The 16,025-nt window shown below is 49.1% G+C and overlaps 1 protein-coding gene across 2 annotated transcripts in view; it reads right to left on the reverse strand.

Annotated features, from left to right (window-relative positions):
* Window positions 1–15,132, reverse strand: part of EFNB2 (ephrin B2) — a 45,156-nt gene extending 30,024 nt beyond the window's left edge. The window contains exon 1 of one of the 2 annotated variants that reach the window (XM_042979936.1): window positions 14,871–15,132. In XM_042979936.1, the coding sequence (XP_042835870.1) occupies window positions 14,871–14,992 (122 nt within the window). In that variant the 5' untranslated portion in view covers window positions 14,993–15,132. The remainder of the gene's footprint in view (window positions 1–14,870) is intronic. The other variant, XM_042979927.1, reaches the window with a different exon arrangement.
* Window positions 15,133–16,025: the final 893 nt, after the last annotated feature.

A 16,025-nucleotide genomic window follows, 5' to 3' on the forward strand; every position in this document is an offset into this window, starting at 1 on the left:
TAAAATATTTAAAGCCTGCAGACGTTTTAACCTTTTTGGTGCACTTCCTTAGAAAGTAACTAAATAAAGTTATTATGGGGGGAAGTGTCTATTTAAGAAGTCAGTTCCTGAGTCCACAAAAGCTTAGTAATTAGTGCACAACTAGTGTATTCACATGAATGAAAAATACGGGATGGGTATGGTTTATGCTGAATCATTGCACTGCAGAACTCTGTCAGTTGGCTAACATTTGAGGGAATCTGAGTTCCAGCTTCAGAAGCAGGTTTGGCCCAGGAGCTGGCACCAAAAATCACATCCGATCGCAGAATGGGTTTATTTGCACGCCGGAGTTCTTGATTAAGTACGCTTTGCATTTACTACATTTTGGAAAACGTGTCCTTTTCCCAGAAGATGCTCCTATTTTTAATTAAACGTCAAAGGCTGCAGAGAAAAGGAGTGGGTCTGTTTGTAAATTAGTCCCTTTTGAAATCTGAATGAGAAGGAGCCCTCTGTAGCTTGGCTGGCCCCTGGTGGGGCTTTCTGGTCACCCCTGACAAACGGCTCTGGGTTAGCCCAGGCCCACGCGTGACCCGGAACGTCACTGTGCCCTGGGGGCCTCCCACGTCCACATGGGCTATTAGAGCATGGACACAGCAGCCCGAGAAGATCCCGTTCAGAAACACTCTGCACCAGAAAATAGAAATCCTGCAGAAGCAGGACTTCAGTTCGTATGTGGATTTCATCAGCGAGCAGAATATACTCCTGTTGTATCACTTTGTTTAACGCTAGATTGCTGCCACGGTTTAATAAGACCAGCTCTCTGAGTGCCCCGCACACAAGTGTTTCTTACAAAGGGAATAGATAAAAGCAGGGCCCATGGCAGACAGAGGCGACATGGACCCGGAGAGATACTTGGAAAAAGTTTCCTTTTTGTGGATAGCCCTTTACTGCCCCCTTTAGCACTTTCACATCAGAACAAGATTCTGCACAAACTTTCTCCAAAACCAGAGAGAGTGGGGTGTAGCTGTGGGGTGTCAGCTTTATCCAGAATTAGGTCACCAGATACCACGGCTTGGAGTAGCAGGTTAAAGGGCGAGTGCACCACGATCGTGTCAGTGGCTCTAAACCTCCAAGAAATAAGGCAGTCATTGGAGGTCTTAATTGACATTTTCTGCTTTAATTCGAAAGTGTATGGGTCCTGGGACAATGGCTTGTTTTCACAGGTGCCCCTTCTTTCACACTTTTCTCACACAAATATCATCTGCAACATGAACCTGATTTATTCAAGGAAAAGAAAAGGGGAATAAAAGCAGGCTGTACAATCTGGGACCATTAAAGTGTTATAAATCTAAGAGCTGAGTTGGGGGTGGGGGGTGAGGGGAGGGGTGCCTTTCAAGCTTCACACCAATGACAAGCACAATCTTTTCCAGAAAAAGAAAGATGAGAAGCAGAGAAATCGCAATGCGCTGTGAGCCGGTGGATGAGCAAACCAGTTTACCAACTTTTCAAGGTGAGGAGTGTGCCTCTTTGTCTCTGTACACGCTGGAGAAAAAGCATTCAACTAGAGTCTAAAGGAGAAGCTTTCTTTCTAAAATCCTAATATGCAAAGCCAGAGGCCTCACTCTGGCCAATGACCTCAACTGGTGCTGCTGAGTACTTTTATTTCAACTTAATCCACTTCCCTGTCGTCCTACAATTACTGTAGGAGTCAAAATAATATTAAGTTTCACAGCCTGCAATGCTGCACAATTGAATGAAAACGGACTCCTTTTGATGTTAATCTTGTTTTTTATTTGTGACATAATGCTCAGACATTGGTGGCTAAAATGAATTTTATTTTAGAATGTTCAAATATTCTCATGGTTTAGGTTTCCATTCAGGAAAATAGCGCAAGTTATTTATTTAAGTTTTATCTGTCCCACTGTAATAAAAACTTCCAAGTCAGAGGCCAGTCTACAGCAAGCTGGGGTTGAAAAAGTTATCTTCGCACACTTATGATGAGCAGCGAGTACTACAGACAACTGTTGAATCACTCTGTTATACACCTGACACTAACGTAACACCATGTTAACTATACTGGAATTAAAATAAAAAACTCTATAAAAAAAGAGAAAAAGATAGCTTTGTCTCTGTAAGTCAGACACTGAGCGTGTCACTGTTTTCTTTTCCCAGGTTCACAGAGAGGAGCTGATCTCTGCAATGGAATTAAAAACAAAGATTGGCCACTTACAACAATAGCAACAAAACAATAGAGGTTTTTATTTATGGAACTGATCTAAGCTCCCCCCTTCTCTCAAAACTTTCAGAAAAGCCACCCCATGAAGTCTGTAGCTCGAGAAGGCAAAACTGGGGTGGCTGGGAGGCGCAGTGGGAAAGCAAGAGGGAAGTGAGTCACCCAGGCCAACTCTGTCCTGCTGGCTCATCCACGCTGGTCCCATTGGCGAAACAGGTATTTCAGAACCCTCAGAGGCAAGAGACGCTGCGAGCGTCTTTCCCAACTGGGATCTGTTTGCACCTGTAAGGTCTTGTTCCAAACGTGCTATTAGCAAGAGTCTATAAAGGAAGGTGGGACTCCTGCTATTTATAGGTGAGGCACCAGAAAGAAAAGTGGCTTTCACATCCATACAGAAAGAAATTCAAGGGGCATTTCCAGATGGTTCTCTGTTGTTTTAGAGAGAAGTGTGTGCATCCCCTTGCTCATCTACTTGAGTGGGAACATCACAGACATGAAAGGCACATGTAAATCACAGAAGGGAGTGGTTTGGCATTTTAAAAACTGGAAGGAATGGGATTAAGATCTCCGCGCACAGCAACATCACAGTCTAGAGTGTGGGCGTCTCTTCCTTCCATCTCTTTCTTCCCCATCATCACAGTTTGTTTTTTTTTTTTAAATCCCAAAGAATCTTGCCTTTTTAGAAAAGCAATTCACCCATGTTTCAAGGGTGAATGAAAAACCTCTCCCGTTTGGTGGGGAAACGGCACTAAAAGAAAGAGGCACACCAAGAGGGTCCAATTCCTGCTCTTCAGGCTGGGGTGTGACCCTGAGAGTGAGCCTGTTGTGTTTACTGAGGAATGCCCGGCCCTCCACCCCACGGCCTTGCACAGAGTGGGCTGCTCAGAATGAACAGTTGGATAAGTAAGGTTTAAGAAGAGACAAAACTCGCTTCTCTCCTGATGGAAGCCTGCCAACACAGTTTACAAGGCTGTGTGCCATCGCTTTACAACCAACCACCTAAACGCCTGCCTCCTGTGCCCTTCCTTCTTCCCGGGCTCCGGAGGAGGGTCAGGGACAGGTGTGCTGGGGGCACTGGGCTGGACACAGCCCAGAGTGGGGAAGGGGGGAGGGAAGGAGGAAAGCAGGTCCCACGGCGGGCAGGTGGGTCCTGCTGACATCACACAGGAGTCAAACCTGACCGGCTGGAGACTTGCACGCAGATCCCCCCGAACGGTATTTTATGAAAATGTCCACGGCGCCCTGCTCTAACTGTGCGCAATACATTTCCTGCTCTGTCGCCACAAGCAGCTCGGATGCGGCTTCACCAAAACACAAAAGTGCACAGGAATTCAATACTCTTAAGCTATTCAAGCAGGCCGCGTGACGGAGTTAAACCGAAGGACACGGGACACGGACAAACGAGGAGGATGCCCTGGGCCCTGAACTCTGGCCTGGCTGAGACCTGAAGCCGGCTGCGGGGTCCGCAGGTGAGCAGACGCCGAGGTCAGGTCCTGGGGAAGTTGAGGAGCCTCCTTCTGGAGGCAGGAGAGGCCCAGGCTGCCTGGCTTCCTAAAACAAACTGCTCCAAACTTGCAGAACATCAAAAGCCAGATGGGATATACTGAATGGATCCACAGGCAAGAAGCCAGAATCCCAGTTTGCTGTAGAAATAGGCCTGGACTTGATTTGAGTCTTCTCAGCTCTGACAAGCTGGAAGCTGGCCCGGGTCCCAAAATCCAAAATAAAATGGCATTTAATTGTGACTAGACTCTAAAAAAGATGTCATCCTATCTCCTTAGCCTGACACACACCCGCGGCACCTTACCAAATGCAGCCCTCCTCGGGAAGCCGACCTCTTCTCCCAGCAAAGAAATGATCAAATATTTAAAATTTTTAAAAGGAAATGTTAATAGTCAAAGGAATAGTACTCGATAAATGCATTAATATTACATACTTTCATAACGGTCTAGTTTCCATTGGGTAGGACTTTGTTATCAAAGATTCAAAGGATCCATTTAGAATTGTAATAGCCATCATGGGAAAGGTTATAAATCAAGATCGACATGGAAAGGATTATACCTCAAACTTTTTTTTTTTTTTTAAACCCACCATGCATGCACTGTTTTTGGTAAACGTAGGCTTAATTTAGTTACACGATTTCTAATTACTCCATGCCATCACATGAGAGAGAGAGAGAGAGAGAGAGAGAGAGAGAGAGAGAGAGGCGCAGAGAATTAAGAGAAAGGGTCCCGGAACCAGAGGAATCAGGTTCAAATGCAGACAGTACCACTTATTAGCCATATGACTTTGGGTGAGTTAATTAATGTGCCTTGGTTTCCCCACCGATATCACAGGAGTCATCAAAGCACCTCCCTCAGACAGCTACTGTGAAGGTTTAATGAGTCAGTATTTGTCAGCTGTTGGAGTAGCATCTGGCACATGGAAGGAGCTCTGTACCACTGTGGTTAACAACAACTGTGTCCACCAGGTGAGTAGGTTTCTAAAGAAGTAACATGTAACATTAATGCAAAAAATGCTACTCTTCTGCCCATCCCTACAGGTTGCATTCACGTATGTGTTCAACAACACGATCTCTTACTCCATCCTGTACTAGGATCCACAAAGCGGATTCAGCCCAGGCTCTGCTCAGTCCATGGTGGAGAAACTGATTTCTTCAGTGTTATAAATGTTACAACAAAGCATCAGGGGTCGGGTCGGGGAAGAGAGGAGAGAGCGCCTACTTTATGGTAGAGAGGAAATAACGTGCTTCATATAACAAAAAAGTCTTAAAGAGTGAGTAGAAGTCTGGCAGGTGAACCCAATACAACACAACAAACCTTGAAAGGTGAACATGGCATTTTGTAATCTTTATTCACATGTCATTTTTACGTATTCTGCATTTGTATACGGTAGGCAAAGTAAACCATAGCCAGGCACACAGATATTCAATTAGTTTTTATTAACAATAGTTGACATTTATGGCTTCATTGTGCCAAGCACAGAGCTAAGCTCTTTTAATCCTGACCACAATTTTATTACTCTTTTTATTCCACACTATTAGATTACCGCCTCCATTTTAGAGACGGGACACGGAGGTTACTCCCCTAGTTACACAGTAAAAAAACAGCTGCACTGGGACCGGCCCCAAACAGCCAGATTCCGAAGCATGTACTCTTAGCTCTTAACTCGGTGAAAACAGCACTTGCCTGGTTGTCTTTGCTAAATCAAATCGCCCGACCTTTCCGTTACCATCACATGCGTCTTGAACCAGGAGGCACTGCTAATTGTCCTATTAGGAAAGGTAGCTGAAATCACTGTTGGCATCCCCCCATTTGCCTCATTTGTAGGGTCCGTCTTTGAGCTACGCTCACATGTATGAAGTGCTGTGGATGCTCATGGATGTACCCTTCACGGACACACACACACTCTGAGCTGTGGTGTTACTGCTCTGACTTGCTTCCTGCGTATTTCAGAGACCTCCTGGGATGACACCTCCACCACGGCTTCCCTCTCCTTGCCTCAGAATTTAAGTCTCTTGAGGGTAGAGACAGTCCTTTCTCTCATCAGTAACGGGGCCTCAGAGTTAACAAATGCCTGTTGACCACATCAATGCTTTATCCACTGGGGATGACCAAGATGATCCCTATGGCCTCCAGCAAGGCAAGGACCACAGGTTTCTTCGAAGATTCCAAAACAACCTTAGAAAATGATGAGCTAATGTTGAGCTGTTTCCAAAAAAAAAAAAAAAAGGTGATTGAGGGCAGTGGTTCTCAAGGTGTGGTCTCAGTGGCATCAGCCAGCATCAGCTGAGAGCTGGTAAGAAATGTAAATTTCAAGCCCTGCCCAGACCTTGGGAAGGTAGAACTCCCGGGGGTGGGGTCCAGCAAAACCCTGTTTTAACAAGCCCTCCAGGTGACTGTGTGCCCTCAAGTTCTAGGGCCGCTGCTCTGGAGGGTAGATCTCTAGTAATAGGTGCCATTTCAACACAACACGAGCAGCCATAAACACACATCTGGGTTGTGTCTGGCCATCGGACTAATTCTTATTGGATGTCACCGCTAGCTAGTAGTAGGTGGGGGGGGACTGCCAAAATGAAACAGCTCTTGTCCCCACCTCTTAGGGATAGAGAGGGCCCTAACGGGGATTAAGGCTTGCAGTATGAATCATGACAGCACAGTGTATAAGGTTTTCTATACCCTAGTTATTTAACTAAAGTGCCGTGGGATTATGGAGAGAAGATTTAAAGAAATTATGTCTGATCTGTCATAAAGAGGGCACTCATCTAGGGGAATCTGTAAGCTCTATTAGACAGTCCATTATAACGAAGATCCATCTATAGGAAGGAAGATCCTTCCTATAGACAAGGGGAATTCAGGGCTAACAAGAGCTTGTTTTTATCTAAGATGTACCCCCAATTTAGTTCTGGTAGTTAGATAAAAACTGGCATTTTCTAACTTCTTTGGCAGGGAAGTTACATTCTGAGCTGGCCCTGAACACGACCGGCCTGGGCCCACTCATTCGTAAGACAGTTGTGACTCAAGGCAAATGTTTCAGGCCACTGTGAGCCAGCTCAACTAGTGGAAAGAGCAAAGGACCATGATTCAGAGGCATTTCATCAGGTGGTGGAACCACGCTGTGCCTCAGGTCACCCGTGGAACCATACAGACTGCAGAGGAGCTGGAAACTCTGATATGCCAGAGGTGAGGCGTCCTGAAGGGAGTGTGGCTGGGGAGTAATAGAGTGGGCAGACAGCAGGGTGTTGCACCTGACACACACACACACACACACACACACACACACACGGGCATTGTATTACAAGCACACACCCCATAAGTACCACCCAAGCCAAAGGCCCATCCGCCATCACTTTCCTCCAATACAAACACGTTGCCTCTACTGGTGTCAACAATGAAGAGTGGCACTCATTATTCTGGGGTGACATGGGAGGAATCCGTACACTCTCAGCAAGTACTGGAAGACCTCTACAAGGACTGGAATTAAAACTGGACGTAAATGAGCTTACATTGGGAAAATAAACTGGACCATTGCATGGTTTCACACAGAAAGCACGAAGCCTCAATAGCACTGGAGAAACCAGAGCTTTCAAAGCAAAGCACGTCACCCGTGGTTCATTCCGAGCGTCCTGAATGTCTGCCCGCCACTGAGCTCTTGGAACCTTTACCTATCCGTGCTTTTAGAGAAAGAACATAGTAAACTATTAATACTTCACTGCAGCCATTTCCCCCTTCATAGTCTGGGTAGAGAATTACTAAGGGCTTGTTTTTCCTTAATGGAGTGTTCTCCTACCAGTTTTTTTTTTCCTTTTTTAATTCAGCAGGCACGCACTCACCAGCCACAAAATGCTTTGAACTAGAATTACACGTTTGAGTTTATACAGGAAAAAGGAAAATAAAGAGGCCCTGCCAATTCTCTGCAGGAGCAGCAGGAAGAGGTTCACCTGGCACTCAGCGTGCGTGGAAAACGTGTCATAACTGATCACCTCCTTTTTTTCACCGGCACACCAGATCCAACCATCCTTATCTCTAGGATTGCTGAAATACGCTCATGCAGGTAGAAGGAGCGGCCTGAACGCACCACATGTCGGTCAGCGGACAGAGGCAGGGCTCCCCGGTTCCATGTAATCACTTTAACCCCCGTTCCTAGCAGAAAGCCCGAGGCCAGGGCAATTCAGCTTCTCCTTTTGTCATTTGCCTGCCATAAATATGCACCAGTCTGCATATGAAAAGCTGAAGGAGGCAGCAAGCTTGCTGGACATTTATCATGCTCTGTTCCCTGTTAACAAGCAAATACTTTAGCTGAATGGGCCATTAGCAATCATTGTCAAACGTAGAATGCAAGGTGCTTGGATGTGACCAGCTTGTAAATTAGGGGGTGTCCCTTCTCTTTGGTGAATCTAGACAAGTGCAAAGGATCTTTTGATATAGATTACTGAATTAGACTGGAAAGGAAGGTAAAGTCCGCAGGCACTGGACCTGGGTGAGTGCAGGTGCAATAATTTTTAAATTGTTTGTGACCTATGAAAGCTACATAGTAATGACCAGAACAAACAGGCGACAAATCCCAGCGCCAAGCAGAGGGTCGGGTCGGCTGAGCATTAGGAACCAAATCAACCCAATGGGTCTGGAATAGAGTATTTAAGATTTGATGCAGATCTCAGACGCTCACAGGAGGAGTTAGTCTAGAAGGACCCCATGTTGCTGTTAAAGGGAACAGCATGGAACCCTCTTCATCCACTCCATCAAGAAAGGCACTGGGGGTGTTTGTAGCTTTGGGGATTGTCAACGTCTTAAGGGTTCAGACTCTCCTAAAGAAATGCTGAGACTCTTCTAAAACGCCAAACAGGAGGCAATAAAGCAAATATTTCCTCTCTGGCCCGACCCGACTGGCGGATGTCACTCCGCTTGTAACCCAATCATGGTTTTGTGTTTTGTTTAAGGACTAAAATGGAAAGTGTGGAAGGCAAAAACAAAAGTCCAGTTTACTCCCAAGATTGTTCAAGACAGAAGGCAGTAAGACCCTACAGCACAGCGGTTCTTTTTGCATTTGTTTTTAACTTTCAAGCGGAGCAGCGCTAACACTTTACAATCCTATCCTTAGGTGAAGGGCAACCATCCCATTCAACTCTAAGGTGAAAACTCACATCCATGAGTAAAACATCCTCTAGATAGAGCCCATTGGTTTGGTCCTATTGGATTACTGCTGATTTGAATGAAAACGCCCCCCACCCTGGTACTTATTGTATTACATATTCTTTTCCAGGGTGGGAAGGACCAACCTTGGAGGAGAGCTCTCTGGCTGAGGGAGAGGGACAATATGGAAAGTTTACCTTTGCTTCTCCCATGCAGGGGGATGTGGCACCGGGTCTGAAACATGGCTACAATCCAAAGGTCTCCCTTTCTTTGCGGGTAGCGCCAGCCTTACCTTCCCCTCTGGTTTCTGAGCCTTCCCAGCATGGCCCTGCCTCAAGCCCAAACAGATGTAGGCAAGGACCGCCAAGGGCAGTTAATCCTACAGAATGGCCGCCGCTGTCAGGCCAGGAGTTAAAAGGGAAAATCTTGCAGGCTTTCACCGCGGCGCTGATCCGAAGTTTTAATCAGCCCCATATCTCAACCGCTAGGAAAAAGGGCGGCCAATGAAATCTACCTTGGCCATATTATCCACCATCAATGAGCAAGAACTGAGCAGCTTTTCTTTGCTGCTTGAACCATCCCGGGCCACAAGTAGGGCTTTCATACTTTCTAATCCGAGTTTCCAAGTCTGTGTGGTTCTCACATAATAGCCAACAGCCTGGAGCAAGGGCCTGCGCTTCGACACCCTTTTCAGGGACGTGTCATTTCCAACATCAAGCTAATCTATATGTTGCCATGGCTTCACCCTTTATCTGCCTTTACATCTTATGAACTGCATGGATTTACCACATTATTTTTATCTGAAAGACAGAAAATGGTGGTTTTATTGCCATACAATCAGATTACTGCCGCTGGTTTCTCTATGCCTTTTTACCATACTTCAATCAAAAGGGATCAGTTTCTTTATACTCTGCCCTTGATTTACATTACATCTGTAAAGACCTAGTCTGGGTTGTAATCCCCTTATTAACTATGACCAGGGTTGATTTGCCTAAAAATAAAAGCAAATTGTGTCAGACCCTTTCACTTTGTTTTTGATTCGGAACTACAAAATGGATTACTGAAGAAATCTTCAGAGTTCACACGGCTAGCATAGCACTGAATTTAAAACAAGAATTAAACAAGTTAAACAGGGGGCCGTGTCAACGGTTTACATTTTCCATCATGGGAGAAGGACTGAGTTCCTTATGTCTTTGTATTCTCTGGCTTTACAGAGACAATGAAGCCACAGGAGTTTTCCCAAGCTGTTCGGAACACTGTCCCCTTCGCCATCCTTCTCTTCGCTTTTCTTCTATCCCTCTCCCAGCCCCATTCTAATCCCATCCCTAAAAAAAAAAAAAAAAAAAAAAAAAAAGGTTGGGGAGGGGGGAGCTCTTCCCTGAAAGAGCTAATTCCTGCCTAGAAGCTTATAGCTCTATGGGTTCTGCATATTTTAATCAAAATATTTTAAACAGTTGAACACTCCTATTTAAGGCTCTCCTCTAGTGCACAAAGGCTGAGCTCATAAGCAAATCTATGTAGATGTATGATAAGTGACCTGAAAAACAGGCCCTTTATGTCAGCAGCCAACGAAAGCAGAGATTAGACAGACAGAAGTGCCATTTTCATCACTATTTTTCTTACAAGAGCCCTGCTTTTTGTCTACTTTGTGAAGGAACGGTTTAAGAATAAAGTTCTCATAAGACGGTAAAGAAATATCCTTCCTACAACAACAACAACAACAACAACAAAAATATCCTTTTTTGCCGAGGGTCCACAGTCTGTATTTCCTTTCCCTGCCACTCCCATTCCTATGACGCATGGCTGCAGTCACGCTGGGATCTCAGATCGTCCCCATTAGGCAGACGCTCTGGGAAACATCACACTAAGGTAGATGTCACCCTCAGCCTCCTGCAAGCCACCCAAAGCGTTTCAGGGGAAGGCAAGGTGGCAGGGATTGACTTGCACCCGCTGCTGCAGTGTCCCTCTGAGGATAATTACTGTACTGATCCACCAAGCAAAGGATTTCTCTCAGGAAATTTACAGACAAGAGGTTTTACAATAAGTAATCGAAATGCACCGATGACTCTTCAGCCAACTCCACATGGAGAAACCATGCCCATCTATAGTTTTCAGCTGGTCCGGGGCATGGTGGCTAATCCACCTGTCCTCCTTCTGCCCAGGACTCAGAAACGTTCGGGAAATTTGCAGTCATTTGCATTTCTTTACATCCATAGGACAAGTGTCAACAGCTACGCTTTGTGAAAGATTTAGAACCGAGTGCTTAACAAATCATCTTAACCTCCAGCTCCCGTTTCTGAGGCTTGAAGCTGTAATTGGCGAGGTTAAAAAGTGCAGTCCCTAGACACACGATTCCCAAATAAATTCTCCTCTCGCCTGAAAAGGAGGCGACCAGGCATGTGGTGAGATATCGCTTTAGCTCCGTCTTTGTGCTCGCCCTGGCTCAGTTGTCCTGTGGAACAACGACAGTCCATTACCTATAGTTTATCATCCTGACAAAACGTGAGGAATGTGGATGGTAAAGCACTAACAATTTCACCCCTGGTGTTTTGTGCTTTTTTCTCTCTCTATATTAAAACCGACAAGATTAACCCAAACGCAAACTGTGGAGCATAGTTCAAGGGGCTATTCAATCCGTGTTGAATGTGCATTTGTTTATCTACAAAAATAAGAATTTCAGACACAATGGAAGGCAGGCTGGCTTATATATGGTATTGAATGGACTGTTTAAACAGCACTATCCTTTGTAGTTTATTTTATCAATCTCTGACAGGTCCGTATTTATTCAGAGCCTGACTGTGGTGGGGCCCACGTATCATAGGTTATCTGGATATTATCCAGCCATTCTTTTGTATCAAGTCAATCAATACCAGGAATTCAGCATTCTGCAGGGAAAAATGACATGGGAAAAGAAAAATGCTTTGCTAACTAACCAGTATATGGTGCACAGGGAACAGTCCCCCTAGCCAAAAGAAATTAACGCTCGGCTGAAATCTTCAACAAAGTCAGTGCAATTCATTGTAGAATACCACACCAATACAGCCTTGCCTCTGACGTGGGCATCCTTTTAGAAGAGGCAACTATTTGATTCTGGCAAAAACATCACGCTCCTTAAAGCTGTTCTGCTGAAATGTTAATTGGGAATGAAAGCTAGGCTTTGCTATTCTCTGCCGAGTTGGGGTGGGGGGTGGGGGTGGCGGAGAGGCTGAAACAACCTGATGGGCAAAAACTGAGGCAAGCCGACCAGCGCCTGTGCATGAGATGTGGGTGACCCACCTCGCAGGGCCGCCGCTAATGTTTCAGCATACAGAACTTCTTTTGATTGCTGTATAAACTCTCGGGGATGGGAGCAGCAGACGGTGTGATTCAAGGAGTTATGGAGAGAGTGAACTTACAAAGGATTTTCTGGACCCTGCATCCAAACAGCTGCTCACGCTCCCTATGTCGACCACCTGCTAAAAAAGCTGACCTCCGAATGAAACAAATCTAATTACTGATGGCTGCTTCATTACAAATGAATTGTTCCACAGTTCATACGAACTGATGTGAAACTTCCATGCATTTGATTACTTTCCTGCCACATTGCATCTACTGACTGAAACTTTTCCCTGGAAATAAATACGCAACTTCCCCAAATAAAGCAACCCCTTGGCACGAGGGGTTTTTATTCATTCTCCAACTGAGAAAAGGCTCTTTCATATCATTCCTCCAGGAAGAAATCTTTCTGACCTCTCGAGCTAGCATTCACAGTTGCATACTTTCTTAAGTAGACCTTTTCCAGGGACAAATCATCCAGTCCTCCAGGCAAGGCATTATCATGACAATTTTAAAAGAAATTCTACTCTTAAGGACCGGAGCCGTCATAGCCAACAGAAACCTCATCAGGGCAGGGAGGCAGGCTTCTCCAAAATGCAGGCCTCCAGCAGGTCTCCACATCTGTGGCCAAAGCACAGAAAAACAGTAATCCTCATCATCCGGACGGTGAGTAAAATACCAGTCGCCTGCCCCCACCCCAAATACAGCAGGAAAAGAAGATATTGATGTCCGTGGTGGGAATAATCATGGTTCTACATTTTTTTCCAAGAAGGTTATTTCTAATCTTCCTCCGGGATACACACCAAGGAGTAAACACGGAGACACATAGATACTGAGCTGAGCAATGGACGGCTTAATGGGAGTTTCTTCCGACGAGATTTAAATGTAAATATTAAATCCTGGTGGAGGGGAGCGGGGGAGGGGAAGCAGCCTCCCCAAACAATCCGTCAGTGAAAGTGCAAAGTGGAGGGGAGCAGACAGCCCGGGGGAAGAGGTGAGGGCTGGCGCCGGCAGCATTGCGCGTGGAAGAGTGACCTCTGTAGGCGCAAAGCGAACACTGGCTGGCCTCTTCCCTGCTCGCCCAGCCCAGGCTCCCGGACCGCCTGGCCCGGACGCCGGCTGCTGCACGCGGGGCTGAGCCCGGCGCCTCCCCGCACCACCCGCTGCCTCACCACTCCGGATCTGCGCTAAGATGTCACCGCGACTACTTTCTCAACAAATACAAATCTTATGTTAAGGGAAAACAGCAGTCCCTACAAGACCAGGCGGATGGGAGGGGACCGCACGGAGTAACTTTTAACGGGGAGCAGTGTTGCAAAGTGCCATCTAGCATCATGCAAGAATGTGTTTAATACGATTTATCGCTGTGACGTTTCTTGCCTTTGTAATGGGGAACTCTTGGTAAACATGTTGGCAGATTTGAAATTTATCACTTTTAAAAGAGTGGATGCAATTCTTTAATTAAAATGTGGTTTGTAAATCAATCCCTCTTCTCTTTACTCCTAAACCCATGGCCAACTTGCCTGTCTTCAATTAGGCCATTGGTTTTCCTTCTGATCTCAAAGGCTTACTCCAGGAACCGGCCAATGTTTCCACACTTTCCCCAAGTTTCCCAAGACTAAAATCCCATTATTCTGTAAGACATTTCTGGATCTGATTCGAAATGTATCCCAAGGAGGAGTTAATACGCAGAACTGAATGTACAGGTAACTAATTAGGAGTCACCGCCGGGTATATTTAGGGAAGAATCGCCTTTTCTAAATTCTAAATGTGTCGTATGCTGGTAGCTCCCACTGAAAGTTAATCTTCACGAGGCCTAGCTTTCTCCTAGCTACACTGCTTGATAAAACCAAGTCGGATCCAAGGACCCCATTTCTACACAGGCTTCCCAAGCGCCAAGGCTTCAGGGGCCGTGTCGACTGGGCAGGGCCTTAAGCTTTTGCAGAAAGCGCCCTTAAAATCAAGTCAACTAACAGGACCGCGCAGAGTTCGGGGCCACTGGTTTAGCAACGGAGGGAGAAGCCGATGTGCAGAGAGCTCTCCGGGAGAAGCCTAAGGCCCGTCTCCCCGGCGGGGAGGAGAGGGCTTGCCGCCCGATTTCTCCGGTAGAGCTGGCGAGCTCCCCGCGCACCCTCGGGCAGGCGGCGGGGGGCCGAGGCGCGCGGGCTCCGGGGCGCAGAGGGCGGCGGGGGACCGCAGGCTCCGTCCCCGGGGGCGCGCTCCTCTGGCCCGGGCTCATCGCCGCCGCCCGCCTGCGGGGATCTGACCGCGCTCCGGCGCTCCTGGAGAGCGCAGCATCCCCTCCTCTCCCCGCAGCCCGCCAGCGCCTGCGCGCCGGCCAGCCCGGTTTGTGGCCATGTTCTCCGTCCTCGAAAAGAAGTGAGGGTCAGGTACCGCCATCGGATACTTTCCCGGACGTGACAGCCTAGCCGCCGAGGGCTTTTTAGCACCCCCCCACCCCGGGACTCATGGGGGAAGGAAGGCGGGGAGGGCGCCCCTTAGAACCAGAGCTCCGGCTGGAAAGCCGAATGAAGAGTTCCACCAAGTAAAATGTGGCGAGGGTGGGGGCCAGGGAACTTGGGGTGCGGGGAACCGGGGTTCCAGACACAGGCTCCGAGGCTCCGCGGCTCAGCCCTTCCTCCCGCCCGGAACGGCGCAACGCGGCGAACCCCCAGGCGGGGACCGAGGGGGGAATCGCGGACGCCACTTACTTGGAGTTCGAGGAATTCCAATAGATGGGCTCTAAAACTATCGACCTGGAAATGGCAGTTCTGCATAAAACCATCAAAACTCCCCAGCAGTACTTCCACACGGAGTCCCTCCTCGCGGCCATGGCCAAGCCGCTCCCAGCTCCGCGCACTCCGGACGACGGAGGGAATGGGCGCAGGCCGGAGCCCCAATCCTCGGGGCACACAAGGGGGAGACGGCAGGCAGCTCCGGGGCGCGCCGAGCAGCTCCAGGCGTCGCCGAGGTCGGGGGGCGCTCCGCTCGGGGCCCTCAGGGCGCGGGGCGGGAGCGCACGCGCGGGGCGCGGCGGCGCGGCGGGCTCGGGGCTCCGGGGCGCCGCGCCGGACGCAGCTCGGACGGCAGGCTCCCGTGTGGCTCCAGGGTGCCGGGCGCGGGGCGGCAGGGAGGGCGCGCGGCCGGGACACAAAGGCGGAGAGACGACTCGCGCTGGCGGCGGACGCTGCGCTCCGAGCGGGCCGCCTCGCACTATAGATCCAGGGGGGTGGGCAGCGGCCCGAGCGCGCGGGCGCCGCGTCGGCGCGGTTCCATGTCCCGGAGCGCGGAGCGGCGAGAGGCGCCTGCGGGCGCGCGGGAGCCTCCTCGGTCTTCGCGGCTCCCGGCCCGCGGAGCAAGCAGGAGGGCCTCGGTCCCCGCCGCGGGCGCCGGACGCGCGCGGGCCTTTGTGTGCGGGGAGGGCGCCGGGACCGCTGTGCGCGCGGCTCCTAGCTCCCGCCGGCGCCGCCGTCCCCGCCGAGGAGAGTCAGCGCGGCCGGCGCGCTGTCAGAGCACTATAAACGCGGGGCCCCGCCCCACGCCGCGCAGCCCATTGGCCTGCGGCCCGGCAGCCGCGCGCCGGTTGGGCGGCCGACCCGTCCGTCATCCACCCCCGCCCGACATTGGGCGCCGCGAGGCGGGGCGCCGGCTGACAGGTGAGCCCCGCCTCCGGCTCCGGGCGGTGGCGCAAGAGGAGCGCAGCCGGGCCCGCCAAAGACCCGGCCCTGACGCTTGCACCGGCCCCCCTCAAGCGGCGGGGTGGGGACGCTGTTCGGGACGGTAGAGAGGGGAGAGGGGACAGCACGGGGCCACCTGTCCCCGCGCCCAGCACGCGCCTTCATTTGCCGGGCAAGCATTCTAACTTC

This window comes from Panthera tigris, chromosome A1 (genome assembly GCF_018350195.1).
Source record: "Panthera tigris isolate Pti1 chromosome A1, P.tigris_Pti1_mat1.1, whole genome shotgun sequence".
Lineage (NCBI taxonomy): Eukaryota > Metazoa > Chordata > Mammalia > Carnivora > Felidae > Panthera > Panthera tigris.